Source organism: Pavona decussata, unplaced genomic scaffold (genome assembly GCF_977016875.1).
Source record: "Pavona decussata unplaced genomic scaffold, jaPavDecu1.1 SCAFFOLD_2, whole genome shotgun sequence".
Classification (NCBI taxonomy): domain Eukaryota; kingdom Metazoa; phylum Cnidaria; class Anthozoa; order Scleractinia; family Agariciidae; genus Pavona; species Pavona decussata.
The window spans coordinates 2,476,435-2,495,834 of record NW_028145426.1 but is presented as its reverse complement, the minus strand read 5'-3'; the positions used below and the strand labels follow the sequence as shown (position 1 = coordinate 2,495,834).

At 40.4% G+C, this 19,400-nt stretch overlaps 4 protein-coding genes across 4 annotated transcripts; 1 reads left to right on the top strand and 3 right to left on the bottom strand.

Moving 5' to 3' along the window:
- Positions 1-5,560: 5,560 nt before the first annotated feature.
- LOC146489998 (uncharacterized) lies at positions 5,561-6,205 on the bottom strand. The gene has a single exon (XM_085086704.1). It carries the CDS (start codon positions 6,203-6,205, stop codon positions 5,561-5,563), a length of 645 nt encoding a protein of 214 aa, XP_084942830.1.
- A 213-nt stretch (positions 6,206-6,418) lies between these two features.
- LOC146489997 (uncharacterized) lies at positions 6,419-7,633 on the bottom strand. Its single transcript, XM_085086600.1, has one exon. It carries the CDS (start codon positions 7,631-7,633, stop codon positions 6,419-6,421), a length of 1,215 nt encoding a protein of 404 aa, XP_084942726.1.
- Positions 7,634-8,005: 372 nt separating this feature from the next.
- LOC146489996 (uncharacterized) lies at positions 8,006-8,941 on the bottom strand. Its single transcript, XM_085086493.1, has one exon. It carries the CDS (start codon positions 8,939-8,941, stop codon positions 8,006-8,008), a length of 936 nt encoding a protein of 311 aa, XP_084942619.1.
- A 7,547-nt stretch (positions 8,942-16,488) lies between these two features.
- Positions 16,489-18,974, top strand: LOC146489995 (uncharacterized). Its single transcript, XM_085086380.1, has 4 exons — positions 16,489-16,560; positions 17,000-17,136; positions 17,495-18,652; positions 18,751-18,974. The coding sequence occupies exons 1-3, from the start codon at positions 16,489-16,491 to the stop codon at positions 18,312-18,314; spliced, it is 1,029 nt and encodes a 342-aa protein (XP_084942506.1). The 3' UTR covers positions 18,315-18,652; positions 18,751-18,974.
- The last annotated feature ends 426 nt before the right edge of the window (positions 18,975-19,400 follow it).

Below are 19,400 nucleotides of genomic sequence, written 5' to 3'. Positions count from 1 at the left end.
CCTTGCAGTTTCCAACCTGTTGAAGTAAAAGTCAAGATCTGCACCAACAGGAATTGCAAGGCTATGCATCAAGTATGGCCTGTAGAGCAAGGTACAATAACATATTGATTTCATTTTTATAACAGAAAAAATGCAGAAAAACAGAGTAATGAAATGAATGTGCCATAGAAAACAGAAATCATACTAGATTATTCAATAAAAATATAAAGTATTTCTAATATTAAGTTCACGTACATGATTGCACAGTTTCGTTTAGTATGCATTTCTGTATGGTCTGTTTAGCATAAGAGTTAAAATGTCTTGTAAGTTATTTATTATCCAACCCTGTTGGGGTGTGAAAAATACACTCAACGCATGACCGATATTGCATAATGTGTGCATTCCATAGAGACAAGTAGAAATATATCTGCACCTGGATATTTTTTTGCAGCGACTATACCTAATCATGATATTTTAATAAGTCTAATTGGATAATAAAGGTCAGTAATTTTTGATACTGTGATTGATTTGACCATGTAATGCCATTCAACAACCAACCCCACTTCTCCCCCCCCACCCAGAAAAAAATATATACCGTAACTTAAAATATAGTTTGAACAAAATTTTAATTATCCCATTTATCCTAAAAATTCCATACTGAAATAATAAATTTTTGTTTTTATTAAAGGGCTATTTAAGATCTCAGACAAACTTCTTGTTGCCCTGGAACTTCTTTTGCAGTGGAGAGAGCTGTTCAAGCGTGGAGTACCATTGGCCGTTGCTATTTAAAGCAGCCTTCCTGGAAAGTGCAAGTGTGGCCAGGTATGCCTTGTTTTTAGTATCTTTTCTTTTTCTTTGCGTGAACTGATCTATTTATAGGTCAGCACATAATTGGAGCTTTATTTTTACTAATTGTATATACAAGATGTCATCCCTGCTCAAATCAATTTGTTATTAAACTGTGTTAATTAATAATATATATATTTAGCCAAGCCTAAAAGCGGAGCTCCAATTTTTTTGATAGCATTTATAGAAATCTGCTTATCGTATGACGTAGTTCCTCATCCTCTCTAAAGTTATATATTTTTTTAACGCATATGCTGCAAACTCCCCATCAACAATGTAATATCAGGAGCCCATGATCATTGGCTCCTGATAATACAGAGAGCACAATTATTCAAGGCTGATTTTTTGTAACAGACGGCATTTTTTCTTAATTTTCCTTTCACCGAGCAAGGGTTGGTGATTGGTTGATCTTTGCGCTTGTACCCCAATCTCGTCCCCAGAGCCCACGCGCATTTTTGAATGGGAATGAAATTCCTAGGAAAATCCATACTCCTTAAATAACAAGGATTGGAACAAGGTTTGAGGGCCCGCGAGAATTGGCACCCCACCAAACCCATGTTTTCGCGAAAAGCGCTGGGCTCTGAAATCTGGTTTGCAGTCCTTGTTATTCTATAGTCTCCTTTGCAGCCGTTATAAGGGTCGTCACGCAACGCTCCTCCCCACTGAGCGTAGCGTGACGACACTAATAACGGCTGCGAAGGAGACTATGTTATCTAAGGTCTTCCGATTCCTAATCCTGGACTCCTAGTACCCAGATTTTTCATTTAAAAAATGGCGGCAATCACATTCCCAGAGCCCGCATTACCCTAATCCAGCGGAACGGGCGCTGGATAAGGGTAACACGGGCTCTGAGTATGAGCGAAGAGGCGATTTAGTTGTCTTTGCTAGTCTTTGCTTCGTTCTAGAGATTTGGATAAAACAGGACAAAAATAGCAGTGTTCAGACATCTTCCTGTATTAGGATGGTGGATAAAAAAGAAAGGATCTTTTTAATTTCTGCATAAGTTTTCAGGTTTGGAAGCATCAAATTTTTCCTATGCCTCGTCTTATTTTTCCTGCACAACTGTGTGGAAATGTTCCGTTTTGACAGCAGATTTGAAGGAAAAGTTTTAGTGTGATAAGCTTAAATGTCAAAAGTAGAAGGGGTTTTGCTGTGTCGGTGGAAGGCATAAGGTCCGACAGCTCCGTCAATCAAGGAGGTAAGATAACTTCAAATCTTTATGTATGCATACACACCTTTAAACTGTTTGTAGTGTTGTTTTTTTCTGACGAGGGAGCAATTTTCTAAAAGAAATCTTTAATCAAAATAATATTAAAATTGCAAGCTAATACGGACAATAGTAGGTCAGTGTTGTTATATGAATTCATGTGGTCTACTAATACTAGGAGATCGTTCCAAACTGGTACAACGTGGAGCAATTGAAAAACGAGTCATTATACAGCTGTAAGTTATAGGGATTTACAAAATATTTAAAATTTCATCTTTTTCTAGTCAAATTGAGTGATTAATTTATTTATGTTTAGGTTCTGTTTGAGGGAGATGCACATTGGAGATGTTTGAATACAGGAGAAATATTTCAAGTCAAATTAGCTTTGTGCCATTTTTATATTTTCTTACTGCACTTGTAGCTCATTAATTCAGTAAATTAGATTGAAAAGCTCATTTTTAAAAATTTCTGTTATTCCCAGGTTGATAGCTATTCTTGTGTGCTTATTTTGGTTGTTGTATAAACTGAAACTAAATGGTCAGTTCCATGCAACTGATATTGATTTATAAGAGAGTCAAGATGTCTTTCTTGCTCTTAACTTAATCTAAGAATGCAGTATAATTTTTCCCATTTGTTTCGGTAGGGATAGGAAAACATGAACCTTTCATAACTTCCTGTCAATCACATTAGTTCCATCGTTTTGAGAGTGCAAAGTGATACTGTTTTGTTCAGAGAAACCATTGCAGTGATTGGCTGCCTCTTATTCTTGATATTGTAAAGTCAAAACAACAATCACTTGTGAATGCCTTTTGCTACTTTGTATATATGGTAATCAAAACTGGATCAGAGAGTGCGTTTGATAACCTTGATCCTAGCGTAGGTTCTCTCCTTTGCCAATTTGGTGATGATGTCATCCGCCCCCACAAAATCTACAGGGGTTGCCAGATATTCACATGTATGTCCCAATATCCTTTCATTCATGGCAATCAACTTTGGTTCTCCCACACAATCTCAACTCCAATCTGTGTAAGGAGTGCGTTCTTTCCATGTTGAATGCAATAAATGTCGTAAGTCTAATTATTCAACGGAAATTTTTTTTTCAGTCCCTAGTCAGTTGTACCTGGTTTTAAATTAAGTTAGTAAATTGTTTGACATAGAATCAAATAACAATTGTGTATAAATCCTCAACTGTCGCTGTCAAAATCTTTACCAAAAAAAATCCATCAGGCAGTTATGGGAGCCGCTTATCCCCAGCAGTTTTTCTACACTTTGCTACACGAGAGTTAACTTGGAGTAAAGTTGGAAATAATATAACAATTAAGGGATAATGAAATTTTGTGTTGTGCAGTACTGACTATACAACTGAGAAATGAGAGAATTATCCTTGGAGTGTAAATTTCTGTGTGGGAAGAAAACCACTAAAATTTTGCATTTCCCTAGTGAGGAGATTAATTTTGGTCCATCAGTGATCAAAAAATCTTGGGGTCATAGGTTTTAATCCATCAGAGAGTTTTTCTTTACCTTTCATGGACCACATTTCCTTACTAAGGTAATACTGAAAAGACAACTAAGCGGTTTCGTTCCACCACCATTTACACTGCAGATTTTATTCTCTGGTTTCTCAATTAACGAACAGGCCTTGCTCCAACCTATTAACCTTTTGTCCTTACAAGCAAAATCCCAATTTAAGAAGTCATTAGACTGCTAAACACTACATTCCTGCAGCCTCATCACTCCAGTTTATGGATAGCACCTCATCTGAGAAGTCCCATTCATTTTTACACAGCAAAATACCTACCATGTATCATAACATTAATTTTAATAAGCATTCTCTAAAAAATATCCTTACTTTAATTTTCATCATCCTGTTTTTCCGAGAGAAAAAAATAGAAGGAACAAGAGTGCCTAAAGAGAGTTGGGTGCATGTACAGCAGATTATAATACTCTTCTGAATTCACAAAATTATGTACAACATATACTTTGCTTGAAATATACATGTAATTTGCAAATTAAAATCATTATATCACTTTATTCTCCAAAACAATCAGTGAATTAAACTATTGTCATATAAATAAAGATTTTACATGAACCCTGGACAGAATGGAAAAGGAAAATAATATTTAGTGTTTTTCCTTGTTAATGAAAAAGTTATACCAGACTATGTAATAAGGTGTAGAAAACTGTAGCACTGGTTACTGCATGTCACAAAACCCATAAAAAATTAACAGTTATTATTGGATAATCAAAAGTAAGTAAAAGAAAACAATTTACTCGGTATATAATATTAACATTTTTATAATAATGTTATGTGACAATCACTTCAGTGGAAGTACTGTACCAATTTTTTTTCACTTCCTAGTGAAAATTAATTTTGTTCAAAAAATAGGAGGCAAAAAACTGACTGAAGCAAATCCAAGAGAATTTTAACAACTATTTGTTCTTGAAGAATTGGGAGTGCTGAAAAACATTGAGAGTTCAAATAACTGAGATTGCACTGTAAAAATAAATGACTGTACATATTTCATAATTCATTACCCACTACCAAGTTTTAAATTTCTCTTTCAATTAAAAGAGATGGCTGATAAGAAGTTTGACCTTGTATCTGTTAAATCACAGTCTTCAAAAGAAGCCAGGGTCTGGTTGCATTAAACATGGCCTGAATATCAGTCATCTCCTCTCTAGATGATTGGTGAGAGATGGGAAACAGCTGATATTCAGGCTTTGTAAAAAATATATATATTTAACTAAAGGTAAGGTGAGGTTTTGTCTTACAGACAGTGCAACAAACTCAACCGGGGCCACCGATAAAACCGACACTTTGAAATTTAAAGACATGTTCTCGTTTTTGATTGGTTTACCAACTACCAAAGCCAGACTCCTTTGTTGTAAACGTGACCTATGATTGGCTGATCAATGTTGGGTGGCCCCAGTTGAGTTCGTTGCACTGTAAAGTATACAGGGAATGCCCCTTGTTCAGCATATTTCTGTAGCCTCCATCAATAGAATAGTTATAAGAATGTTTGAGTGACAGTGCTGACTGTTGCTTATAAATGTGCAGCTATAGGACATTTTCACTATGGCGTCTGTAGATGCGAATGTAAACCAGCCGTAAATTTCAACGTTTATTTCAACACGAGGCACCGTGAGACAAACTCGCAATTCCAGTTACACCGATGGACCTTCATAAGAGTCAACTTAACTGCCGTACAAACCGTGAAAACTAATAAACCTTAGTGAACTTAAAATTGAGGTAAAAACTCGGTGGCCCTCGTGGTAAACATTAAAGGCCACCTATGCGCATGCCCGAAACTAAATGTCTGCGCAGGGAACCCAGCTGGGAAACGCGAAGCCCAGCAGTAACATGGCTCCCCAAAATGTCCAACATTTTCTACAAAAGGAACTAATCTTTAGCAAACACAATGTCAATGTTCCATGCTTAGTGAAAACGCTTAAAGTTTCTTTCACTGTAAATCTCTTTCTTAACAAAGTTCTGGCTCCTCAGGCTCCTCGTCGGGGAATCCCGGTCTCTCACGCTTCTACGAGTAGCACAAGCTTGTTAACAGGTCTTTCCAGTCTGGATCCATTACTTGTCAACACTGTTACCGACCGTACTTGACCCTGATCATCGAGGTGAGTTTCCACCACTTTAGCCATGGGCCATCTGTTTCTAGGAGACTGGCTTTCTTTCAACAACACAACATCTCCAACCTGAAAATTTCTTCGTGGCCGAATCCACTTGTTTCTTGCTTGTAACTGCTGCAGATATTCTTTACACCATCTTGACCAGAATTCTTGAGCCATATGCTGTGTATGCCGCCACATCTTTCTGCAGTACAGGTCTTCTCTCTTAAATTCTCCTGGCGGGGGCAGCACAAGTCTTGTCTTTCCTGTAAGCAGCATACTTGGTGATAATGGTGGTGCAGAATGTGGGTCGCTGAGGGTCTCCACTGTCAGAGGTCTGTTGTTGATCGTGTATTCGGCTTCGCAAAGGAAAGTCCTCAACGAGTCTTCGTCCAGACGACTACCATGTTCTCTGATGAGACCATTCATGACATTTCTGATTGACCTGATTTGTCTTTCCCAGACACCACCAAAATTGCTAGCAGATGCAGGGTTTTTAATCCAATCGATGCTTTCCTTAAGGAGTTCCGCTTTGATCTCCTGGTCATCCATTTTTTCAATAGCTTTCTTGAGTTCTGCTTCTGCACCAATGAAATTCGTTCCTCTATCGCAGCGGATTTCCCTGACCGATCCCCGTCTACAGATGAAACGTCTGAGTGCATTTATAAACGAATCCGTTTCCAAAGAATCCGCCACCTCTATGTGTACTGCTCTACTTGCTAAGCAAGTAAACAGGGCTCTGTATCTCTTCACGACAGATCTTCCTCATTGGACGTGCCAAGGGCCAAAGTAGTCGACCCCACAATCGGTAAAGGGTGGCGTTGGCTCTACGCGCGACTTTGGCAAATCTGCCTTTTTCTGTTCTCCTTGGCTCCCTCGAAGGTGACGACATGTTACACATTTAGAAATAAACTGTCTGACCATCGCATTTCCGCGAACAATCCAATAGCCACAGGAACGAAGCTCGTTCAAAGTTATCCCTCTTCCGCTATGATGTGTTCTTTCATGAACATGGCTGATAATCAGTGAACTAATGTGGCTTGACTTTGGTAGGATCACAGGGTTCTTTAGAGTGGGGGGCAGATTGGCCTTCCGTATTCTTCCACCAACTCTCATAACACCATCACCGTCTAGAACTGGATCCAACATGCGGAGAGAACTTGTCTTCCTAAACAGGGCTTTCTTTTCTTTGTCTGACTTACGACTACCGTAGACGACTTTCTCTTGAACGTCTTGCAGACTTTTAATTTCTGACGGGAACTCATTTGTTTGTAGGTGCTTTATGATCTCCATTTCTGCTTCTTCTAAGTCAGCTACGTTGACTCGTGTAGAATTGACATCCTTACGTCCGGCAGGTCCTTCATCAGATGCCAAACAGCTGGACACTTTTCTCTTGGCCAGGACTCTATCTCTGAGATGTCTCTTGTATTTCAGGCAAAGTGCTACAGCCATCTTTGCTTTAAACCAACTGGAGAATCGTCGAAGTCTCTTGACAATATCACTGCTCTCTTTCACCGTGCTAATGTTAACCTTGACATTTTTGACTTCCGGGGAATCTGGATCCACGTGGTCTTCATACGTTTCTTCCTTCAGCCAGCTCTTTACAGGTTCTTTCAGGAAGTCAGGACCCGTGATCCATGCCGCTTTCTCAACAAAGTCCTTTGGAGACATACCTCTCGACCCTTCATCAGCAGTATTCAATCCAGTTTCCACATAGTTCCATTGTGAAGGAGTAGTGTGCTCGTGGATAAGCTGAACTCTGTTAGCTACGTAGGTATGAAAACGACGAGATTCATTACTTATGAAGCCTAAGACGACTTTACTGTCCGTCCAGTAGTAGTCCTTTATGTCCTCATACTCCAATTCATCCTTTAACTTGTCACCAATATTGACAGAAATCGTGGCAGCAGCCAATTCCAATCTCGGGATACTGACTATCTTCTTCGGTGTTACTCGGGCCTTTCCCATAACAAACGACATATGTACTTTCCCTCTCTCGTCTTCAAGTCTCAAATATGAGCACTGTCCGTACCCACACGTCGAAGCATCGGACATACAGTGGAGCTGTGCCGACACAATCTTTCCGAATTCTGCGGGTTTGAAACTTCTTGGCACTTTTAAACTTTCAAGTAAGCAAAGTTCATTCCGCCATTTTTCCCATCTGCTTTTGGTTGCATCGTCAACGGGTTCATCCCAGCTGTTAGACTGACAGATGTCTTGTAATATCTTCTTTCCAACAAGTACTACCGGAGCGATGAAACCTAAGGGGTCGTAGATGGAACTAATCGTTGAAAGGATGCCTCTACGTGTGCAAGGCTTATCCTTAAGTTCAATCCTGAAGTTGAAGGTATCTTATTCGATGCACCAAATGACTCCTAGTGCTCTTTCAATAGGCAACTTATCTTGGCCAAGTGCAAGGCTCTTCACATTCTCCGCTCTGTGCTCGTCAGGAATTGAGTTAATGATGCGTTCAGTGTTGCCCACAAACTTAGTCAAGTTAAATCCCCCATTCCTGCAAACTGCCTTGATGTCCTTCGCTAGATCAATAGCTTTGTCTTCGGTGCTTGCAGATTTTAGGACATCATCTACATAGAAGTTCCTTCTAAGGGTGTTGGCTACCTCAGTTCCATAGTTGTCTTCGTCGTCGTCTGCTGTACGCTGAAGTGCATAGTTGGCACATGCAGGAGACGATACTGCCCCGAAAAGGTGCACAGTCATACAATACTCTTTGGCTTTCTTCTCTAAGTCTCCATTTGGCCACCACAAAAATCTGAGGAAACTTTGATCTTCCTTTCTAACTCTCACTTGAAAGAACATCTTCTCGATGTCCGCCATAAAGGCATACTTCTCCTGGCGAAATCTGGTTAGCACGCCAAGGAGGTTACTTGTAAGATCCGGTCCCTGAAGAAGCTTGTCATTCAAGGACTGTCCTTCAAATGTGGCCGAACAATCGAACACCACTCGTACTTTCGACTTCTGCGGATGATAGATCCCATGATGAGGAAGGTACCAGGTTCTTCCAACTTCATCTTTGAACTCATCATTCACCTTGCGAGCATATCCTTTGGAGATGATTTCAGCCATAAAACTGCAGTAATCCGCACAATATCTGTCATCGGCCTTCAGATGCCTTTTTAGGCCAGTCAGACGCTTCTCTGCTTGTGCATAGTTGTTAGGGAGCTGAACGTTCTGATGCTTAAATGGGAGGGGCATCTCATAATGCAGGTCATCAAGATGAACGATGCCACTCTCCACCATTTCGCAGAACTTGATGTCTTCACGTGACATTGCTGTCCCCTTTTCTCGTTCAGAGAAGTCCAACTCGAACATCTGACTAACTGCTTGTGGATTTATCCGCTCCTTCACCTTTCTCTGTGTGACTAGATATCCCCGAGGGGTAATTATAGTATCTTCCGGGCTAAGATTGATTCTGTTGCATGTAATCTGGCTACTCAGCTGTGGATTACAGAGGGGCCCGTTGACGTACCATCCGAGGAGTGACAGAACTGCATACGGGTCTGAATCTTTGCCGTAAACAATTTCTCTTGGTGCTTGAGCAATTCAATCCAATAAGCAGACCCACTTCGATGTCTGCCATGTAGGGGGGTATCTCTGCACTGATTTTCTTCAAATGAGACATCTTGCAGATTACGTCAGGTCGAGGTATTTCATTGCGGTCTGCTGGAATCACATGCCGCGTTAACGTTCTAGGTAGGTCCAAGATCACATCCTCTTCTTTAATGTTGGCTACCACCAATCCTTCAATGGCCTTTGTGGTAACACTGCTCGTTCCGTGAATCGTAGTAAGGATAAGGTCAGTGTCATTTCCCTCAATGCCAAGCGCCTTCATTGACTTCTCACTCACAAATGTCCCACCACTGGCGTTGTCTAGCAGGGCATAAACCTTTACCTTCTTTGCTGGATCACTCTTGTGAAACAAGTGAACTGGTAATATGCCCATGTTGATAGGTACATCTCCAGCTTCCGTGACATTACAGATGGCAGTGCGGTTGCTGCTAACCCAAGGTTCAGCTCCAGGTTGATTATCAGTCGTTGCTGATCTTCTTCGCCCAATCATAGTCGTGTAGCGATGTGGGGTGTGGCCTTTTGCAAGTCTTACATGTCTGCCGCTCCTTGCAGTTTTTGGCAATGTGCTGATCACTAAAGCAACCAAAGCACAGTTTCTTCTCCACTACAAATTCCTGTTGCTCAGTTAGAGTTTTCTTTAAAAACTGTTCACAATCATTTAGGTTGTGAGGCCTTTTGCATAAGGAACACGACGTGGACTGCTCCTGTCTACCTTCCTGCTTTGATCCCGTGGCAAGGCTTGTTCCTTTTCCTCTGCTACGTGGCCTTCGTCTGAATTTGACATGAGTGCCTTTGTCTTTCTCATCATGATGAGGTTTGGTAACATTTTCTTCTGAGAATACAAGATCTGTGGCAAGCTCAGCTTGTTTGCGGACAAATTGTGAGAATTCCTCAAAGTCAGCTATCCTTCCATTTTCAATCTTGGTCTTATTGTTCCTTTCAGTCCATTTGCTTCGTAGATGCCTAGGTAACTTTTCCCAAAGCTGTCGCAGTACATGAGCTGTGTTCAAATCGTCCATGTGAGACATGCCTTTCATGGCAGACTTTGCTTGGTCCAGAGAAATAGAGAAATTTTGGAGAGCTGAGCCATCGTTTGCTCTGATTGGTTGCCATGAAGACAGTTTGGTGATGTGGGCATTTGCAATCTTGAATGGATCTCCAAACTGTCTCTTTAGTAGTCCCTTGGCTTCTTTGTAGGATCCTTCTGATTTTCTCTGAAGACAACCATTAATAACTTCTTTAGCTTTATCAGAGGTGTACTGACCCAGAAAATACAGCCTTTCACAGGAATCTTCAACTTTTGATTCAATCAAAGACTCAAAGGCAGTCATAAATGCGGGAAATTCCATAGCGTCACCGTAAAACGGAGGCTCATTTGATGGAAGAAGGCTCCTTGCTTGCTGGGAAACCATAATTCGCGACAATTCCGTCTGCTTTCTTTGAATGTCTACAATATCTTGAAAGGTATTGTTCTGGGCTGCCAAGGGGTTAACAGACAAACTTGTTGAGCAACTTCGAGGGCTATAAACACGTTGGGGTGTCTGTGGGATCCCCTGCGATTGATCTCTGATAGCATATACAACTGCACGCCCGTCTACGAAATGGGGTTGAGTTGATGAAAGATGTGCACTTGTGGGAATTTCAGTTGGTTTCACTACACACCCAGGAGTCACAATGTCTACATGGGTTTCAAAGTCAAAGCCTGAATTTCCTGATCTGCATGTTGTCATTGGGCTTGTGTAAATGGGGCCTGTTTGCTCTGTAGTATATCCACTTAGAAGATTTGCTTGAGTAGGGTACTGGTGCCCTGAGACATGATTGCCAGAAGAATGTGCTGGAAGAGACTTTGAAGCAGGTTCTAGAGCTGGAATGGCATTTGATGAGGATGAACTAGTCACCATTGCTGCCGTTGTCATCGTTACAACCGACCCTGGCGTTGACAGGGAGGTAATGTTTGTATCCTTCGTAACGTTGGCTGGGAGTAGACTGGACACTGGGAATATTGGAAGCTTTTGTGTCTGTAAACATGTAGGTGTGGAAACCCACTCTTCACTGTTCATTTGTTCATAAATCCTTTCTTCTTCCTTTGCCTTAGCTAGACTTCTTCTAAGCTCCAATCGTTCCTCGGCCATTTTCAGTGCCTGTTTTTCCTTCAGAAAAGCTGCCTCAACTTCTAGAGCTGCAACCCTAGTCTTGGCTCTTATAAATTTCGCATTAGATGAAAGTGAAGACAAATTAGAACGTCCAGAGTGATCAGACTTTCTAGAGCGATGAGACTTGTTAGAAGCAGCCGAATTTAGTTCAGCAGACTGAAGCTCTTTCGCCTTAGACAAATATTCGCAGACAGACAGACTGTTTAAACTTAAACACATCTCCATCATGAACTTCATACCATGAATTAGCACTGGCAATATCTGATTCATTCTCTAACACTTCGAGGAAATTATCCTGAGCAACTTGTAGCTTGCCAAGTAAATTGTTTAAACCTTCCGTTTCAGATGACACAAACTCAAAATTGTTAAGATCAACAAGAAGAGGTTTCATTTTGTTTATCTGCCTAGTCACGTGGCGAAGAGCCCTTTTAACCTTTGTATCTCGTACTGTTTACCTTTATCCGTTGTAATTTTCTTCCTTGCGCCCGATTCTAACTCCGTGGCACCATTCTCCGTCGATTTCTCCTCCATATTCAGTGAACCTTGAACCTTAACTGAATCATGAAGCCGTATTTCTGATGCCGCATCCGTCGGTGGAGTGTTAAGCGGTGAAATGGCGCGAAACGAAGCCGTGTCAATTGAAGGCGAACGCGAACGATAACCTTTGAAAATTCCTTCTTCACCATAAGCCATTGTAGATTCCATGTTTTCGTTTTCCATGCCCGTAATTATCCGTGAAAGTTGCAATAGAAAAACCAAGTAAACCGTATTTATCCTTGTAAACCACACATCCACCGACAAACCATGCTTGAGGTCGAGTTTTTACTGTAGATGCGAATGTAAACCAGCCGTAAATTTCAACGTCTATTTCGACACGAGGCACCGTGAGACAAACTCGCAATTTACACCAATGGACCTTCATAAGAGTCAACTTAACTGCCGTACAAACCGTGAAAACTAATAACCCTTAGTGAACTTAAAATTGAGGTAAAAACTCGGTGGCCCTCGTGGTAAACATCAAATTGTGCATATGCCTCTTCACAATTAAATTCTTCTATATTGTCTTGTAGTGAAGGCAAAGACAGTCGAGGAGGTCATCAAAAATAGACCAGCAGCTGGCATTGTAGACAAGGCACTTGCTGAAGAGTATCAGGTAATTTTTAACGGTTTTCTGTGCTGCATTTAGTCTAGATGTAACATTTCTACATATGAGAAGCAATGATTCTTTCTTACATATAGCAACATCTGTTAATATTAGGTAGATTGACTGGAAGGAGAGGGAGAAGTATAAAATTGTTTCTTCAGATTGCCTTATTACACACATGTATATTGGATTGTTTTTATTTTACAGATGATAGAAGTTATGAAGGAAGCAGGTATATACTGGTATTCTCACCAGCGGGCATATTGCTCTGCATTTAAGAGTTGGCAAAGCTATATCAATGCTGCAATCGATACATTCTTTCCAAAGGCGACCCTGGCTGCATCTTGTGCAATGGGCAATGAAAACAAAAGCAAGAAAGGAGCTGGCCGCCATCCATTAAATCCTGTAATTCTCCAGGCCCTTATAGGTAAGTTGTATTGTATTCTATATTATAAAATAAACAAGATACTATACCTGCCAACTCTCATGCATTATGCGTGAGTCTCACGCCTGCGGACTTAGAAGAGTGATCTCACGCATTGAGAAGAATTTCTCATGCCTGACTCACAAATCCGGACGAGTTGTTCCTTACAACATGATTAATAACAAAAATTCAATTCAATTTCCCACAAAACGGCGTTTTTCTGTTGTCTTTGTGTCACAACACAAAAAAAAAGGTTTCACATGTCAGTCACTTGTCTCGTGTTGTCACTGTGCTTGTGTGATTCAAGTACGATCATTTTGATCCTCGCTTTCTTCGACCCGTTTGCAGTTACGCTTTTGATAGTGTCTTGTAGAAGTAGCACATTTTTCAGAAACATTATCTAGCTGAGAACGATGGAAAGAAAAAAAAGTTTTTTCGTTCACCTCCAAAGCAATTTAGCAATGCAAGCAATGTGGGGATGGATAGCGCTTCTCCATGAAATCCAGTATGTGAACATCCCCTCTGAGTTTGACTTTCTGCAGCCTTACGAATGGTGTCCAGGTAGGGACTTAATTTCTTTAGTAAAATTCTAAACGATTACAACTGAACCTTAAAAACTAAGCTTTATTTTTTAATTTTCCAACAAAACTGTATGTAATCCTTTGCGAATTATAGTGGATGAGCAACAAAACTGCAAATTCCCGCAAGCGCGCGCTCATGGCAGGACATAACCACGCCACGTGACCTTTTTTTTCCCGCCGCTCTTTAGCTGTCTGCACAAGTTGCAAGAAAGAATGATTTACCTTTTGAAAAGAAATCGGAAAAAGTAAAAAATGACAGGAATATTATAATGTTCAAATTATGAATCCTTTAAATGCTGTAAACTGTTTTTACTCGGCTAACATTGAGTCATTTTAATGATAGCAATTATTGGTAGAATTGCATTGATACATGTATACGCCATTGTTTCTTGAGTGAAAGTGCTAGCACCTAGTTCCTTGAGTGATCGTCTTGTGACAAGATCTACTGTTCATGATCTCAACACAAGAAATAAGAACTATCTTAATATTACCTCTTCTCAATCGGCCTCAGGTCTACGAACTTTTCTATTTCGAGCAATTAAACTCTGGACCTCAATGCCACGTACCACCACTGCTGCAGACAGCCTACGTACTTTCAAAAAGAAACTTAGAGAATTCCTTTTTTAGTCATCTCTTGTCAGCTAGGAGAGTTACCTATTGATGCTTTTATCTATTAATTATTATGATTTTAACGCTTAGATATTATATTCGATATTCAAAACTTATCAATTATTTATATGCTTATGTACGTTGGGTCTGAAAACCCTGACTGGGAGATTCAATACAGTTTTACTTTTACTTTTAATGCTCACAGAATGGGATTTTTTTTGAAAGACAGTTTGATCATGGCTTTCTGAAGGATTTCGTGTTCAAAATCTTTTATACCTGTTAATATTGGAAAAAAAAAACAATAAAAAGATTCTCTTTTAAGGAACGTGTTGATGGACTTCCTCTGTCAGTGTACTTGATGGCATGAATTGTAAAAGAACAGTGTTATTATTATTATTATTTGCCTAAATTTACCTCACTATACATTTTAGCTGCAACTAACCAGTTCGTGGTAGACAATGTGGCAGCAACCTTGTACCCAGACGACGCCCCACAAGAGCTAAAGCCGGTGATGTGCTTTGGAGATGGCAACTGCCTTTTAAGGGTGGTTTCCATCATCCTATTTGGAAATGACGACCATCATACCGAACTCCGTATGCAGGTAATTTTGGAATTGGCATGTAATGAAAAGAATTATTTGGACGACAGTTATTTACAGTGTTTAACGGGTACAAATGATATCGTCAAAAATTTGCTCCCAAGCTCAGTCCATTTCATTCCAAAGAATCCTTCGTCGTGCTACCGGAACGAAGTTCTAAGAACTATGCGACCTGGTACCTTTGCCAAATGTGGCATATTTTTGCTCACGGAAATGTCCTTGGTTTTCCGGTGCAATCGGTGTATCCAGACGTTCAAAACCCTGGGACAAATAGAGCCCTCATGAACATTAATGTGACACCATCAGCATCCGTGAGGTCCAGTAACCAATACATCCCTTTGATGTGGAGTCACTGCTCAAATACAACAAAGAAGGGATGGGGTCCAAACCATTTTGTGCCACTTCTTCCCGCTGACATCACAACGTCCAATAGCGGGAAATGTTTTACTCCCAAATCTAAAGGCGGAAAACGGAAGACGGACACCCCAGTAAGATCTGCCTCTCCGACTAAGCAAAAGAAATTACCTACTACCAAACCCCAACCATCATGGGCCAAACCTTAGCCATCAACCTCCAGACCTTTGCCATCAACTACACCCCCGCCATCAACCTCCAAGTCTTCACCATCAACCTCCTTCCACCTATAACCTCCAAGCTTCCAACGTCAACCTCTAAGTCTCCACCATCAACCTCTAAGTCTCCGTCATCAACCTTGAAGCCTCCATCATCAACCTCCAAGCCTACGCCTTCAACCACTCCTCCCCCATTATCTAATTATAAGCCTCAACCCTCAGCAAAGCCTCAGGCAACACCCATCTCATCTGATGAGAAAACGAAAAAGGCAGGTCAAGGGGCAGCTAGGTACCACAGTGGCTTCCGAAAGTTATAAACAAAAGGGTGGAGCTTCATTGTGGCATCAAACGACCCACACTGCTTCTACTGCGTAATATGCAACCGTGACGTTAGCTGTCTGCACCAAGGGAAAGCAGATGTTGAGCGCCATATAGCAAGTGCACTCCATGAAGGGAACATGAAGAAAGCTGAAGGGCAATGCAAATTGCAATTTGTATCCAAGCAAGATCCTTTTGGAGAAAAGCTATTTACATATAAATATATATACTACGTAGCACAGGGCTCAAAATAACGGCCGGTCATCGGACAATGTCCGGTCAAGATGATAATTTTGCCTGGACAAAATTTCGGTTTGGTGGTCATTTTGACCGGTCACATACACAGCTTTCAAATAAATAACTAGAAAGATTTATGTTGAATGAAATGCAGAGGCCATTGCCTGTGGAAATGCAAGTAACAAACATCAGTGATACTTTTATTGATCACAACTTTTATACTCCTTAGCAAACGAGTTTCTGAGCAGACGATCGAGGCGATATTTTTGCTTTTATTCAATATTACCGTAATAAAATTATTTTCAATATTTTGAGCGGTCAGAAACGAGACATGACCGAGTTAAATTTGTTTGGCCAGTCAACATGACCAGCAAATGTCTAAAGATTATTTTGAGCCCTGTAGCACGGTCAAATTCCTCTATACGAAAGCCTCGATCTTGTGCAACAAACTAAACCGTAAATTAGCAGTTGATAGAATTCAATAAGAGAGTTTTGGTTTTAAAATGATTGTTCAATAGCAATTTCCTCCTTTTGCTTTTAGGTTATTAAATCAGAAGTGCTGTTCACCAGTTTCCTGATGGAGCACAATATACCTTTGAGTGCTGCTGACCATGCCGGTCCCCTTTTCAAGCAAATGTTTCCCGACTCTGATGTTGCAGCAAAGTGCAGTTGTGCTAGGTAAGGTAAAAAAAAGTTAAAGTGCTTTGTCAATTCCCGTAAGGCAAATTGAAACAGCTGTTGCCACGCGGTTTATCAAGTACAAAAAGGTACACAAAAATCATAATCCAACTGTTTTCCGCGGTGGGCTATATGAAACTACTTTATTGCACAAAAGGTAGTCTCCTTCGCCTAGCCTTCAGTTGAAACGTGTGCTGTCATTACAGTTAAAAAAAATCCATGATATAACATTATTTAAAATGCATTTCTCACCGCTTGAACCAGTTCTGTTTCCATTTATACGATCATCTTTCAAAAAAAATAAATAATTGCAAAAGGTGCATTTCATTCGTGTCAGTAATGCTTCCTGGTGCTCTTTGATTTCTACTCAGATTGTTATATTACCGTGTAAATATCTTATTTGTTTTTACTAATCTTAATGTTATTTTGTGTTAATTTGTTTAGAACAAAGACAGCGTCTATCGTCAAGGAAGCTCTTGCTCTGTTCAGCAAAGAACATGTCCTGACATCTTTAAAGGAGCGCCCATTTTGCCCGATGGAAGTAGCGATGAAGATGACAAGCTGTTTCGATTGATGTTTAGGTATACTGGCAACACCGCTGTAAAAAAAAAAAGTAATATGACTGTAACAGATCTTAAAGCCCGTTCCCTTTAGACGTATGCTGTGGTATGGCAAGTACTTGCAAAGTAGCAACCCACAGTATTAGATTTGCCAGCTTTTAGTTGTTGTTTACCTTGTACATCCTTGCCAGTGACAAGATCCAAGTGAAAAACTAATCTGAAATATGTAAGGAAGTCATAATATCCATAAAATTCTTGGACTTCATGTCTGCTTTGTGCTGGCTTATTTTTTCTATATTCAATACCATAGTAAAGTAATTTGTAACTCACTGACGAAATAAATTACAAGTTATTGATTTTTTTATATTTTAATTTTTAGGCACATGGATGTATCCACTGGGTATGTTACAACTGCCTTTCTTGACTTTGCGGTCTGCAATCAGGTGACAGCACTTTTTTTGCAGCAAGTTCCAGGCAGAGGAGTTTCGAGGAAGCGATGTGATAGTGTAGATTTGGTGCAGGGTGAATTCAGGGTCAGAAACTCCGGTGATGTGAAGATAGAGTACACCGTAAAACTAGAAATCCCAAGTTGCACCTGCGAGCCATGGTTGAAGACCCACTTTCCATGCAAGTCTTTCTTCGCAGTTTTCAATGCAAACGAGGAGTGGGATTTTCCTTGTCTGCCATACACCTACCTTAACAATGTTTTCATCACACTTGACAACATTGGGTTTGAGGAGAGAGGGGAGGACTTTCGGCAACAATCTGACGAGGAAGTGCACTCAATGGATATAGATGAAGCAGAGACCGAAGATGATTCCACATCTCAGGATCATGATGTGCCAAGCACAGATAGCCCATGCGACTACAAAAATATTCCTGATGGTCTTTCAAGTGAAGGAAGTGATTGTCAGTCGAATCGTGAGACCAATACAAATATCAATTCAGACCCATCAGCGGCAAAATTGCGCACTCAGGTACGAGAAACAGCAGGTCTTGTCCCTGATGCCACCTACCATGTGAACAATATTGATTACCTTAAGGAAGGAATAATGGCCCTGAAGAAAATACATCAATCTCTCATGTGCAACAGCCTCAGAGAAGGTCTTTCTATACGTAGCGGTCCAGCAAAGAAGCGCCTCAAGGTAACAAGCTTGGGCTATCACAAAGTATTCCACAAGAAGTTACCTCTGCGTTGAAAAAGAAAAATATGTATAAAATCCAAAAAAATATGAAAGCTGAGAACATACCTGTGGTAGACCTTACTTATAGCTCACCTTTGCCATCAGCAGACCAGGTAGGAATTTATGCTGGCACACAGGTAGACTACACACTAGGTTCTCTACAAAGTACCAAACTCCCTGTCAATTTTTTCTCTCGTCCTTTACTTTCAAAGTTAGTTATTGAAGAGGGTTAAGACCTTGAGGTTTTACCACCCAGTGACGAGGAACAAGGATTTGGCCCAGACTGTTCACAGTCCAGACCAGACTACATGCCCCAAGACTACAGTGGGACCAGATGAAACTACTGTAGACAGGTGAAGTTATTTTTAACAAGTGCAAAAACTCTTCTCTCCGAAAACGTCTTACCGGTTATCAATTTGATTAAGAAGAAATATTTTTCATTCTACATAAGGCCGACAGAGGAAGAGCGAAAGTGCACTCCTGCAGAAAGAGTAAAAAGAGCGACTGAGGATGGCACGGAGTTTGTCGATGCCATGTTGGAGTTTGGGCCCGTGAAAATCATAGTGGGTGACCTGTGGACCTGCATTCCCCCTGCTGAAATAACAATGGCAGAATGTGCGAAATTGAAGGATGCAGGATCTTTGTCGGATGGGTGGTTACATGATAGCGTAAGTAGTGATTGACAAGGACATCGTGAAATTACCAGGCTTGATGTTTTTCATGGACTTTCGGATATTGCTTCTGAAAGTCTGCCACAAAAATGTTCTGTATTGACTTCGCATATGTGGTGTAATGCTAAAGAATGTGTCAGGGTGTTACATTGCGAGGTTTTAGATGGAAAATTTTGTATGGACAAACAAGACATGACTTTTATCAAGACAAAGTTACCTGCATTCATGGAAAATGAGTGTGAACGTGTTAGATGAGAAAAAGAGGAAAAACTTAGGAAAAATTAGGAAACTGAAGGAAGGAGATCCAGACGATATGACAGTTATTTTATTACGAGAAGTACTTTTGGAAATGGGACTGAATATTTAAGCAAGTGATTCTAAGGAAAAGTTCATTGAAAGAGTTTTAACGGAAAGATCAAAGGCCAATAGG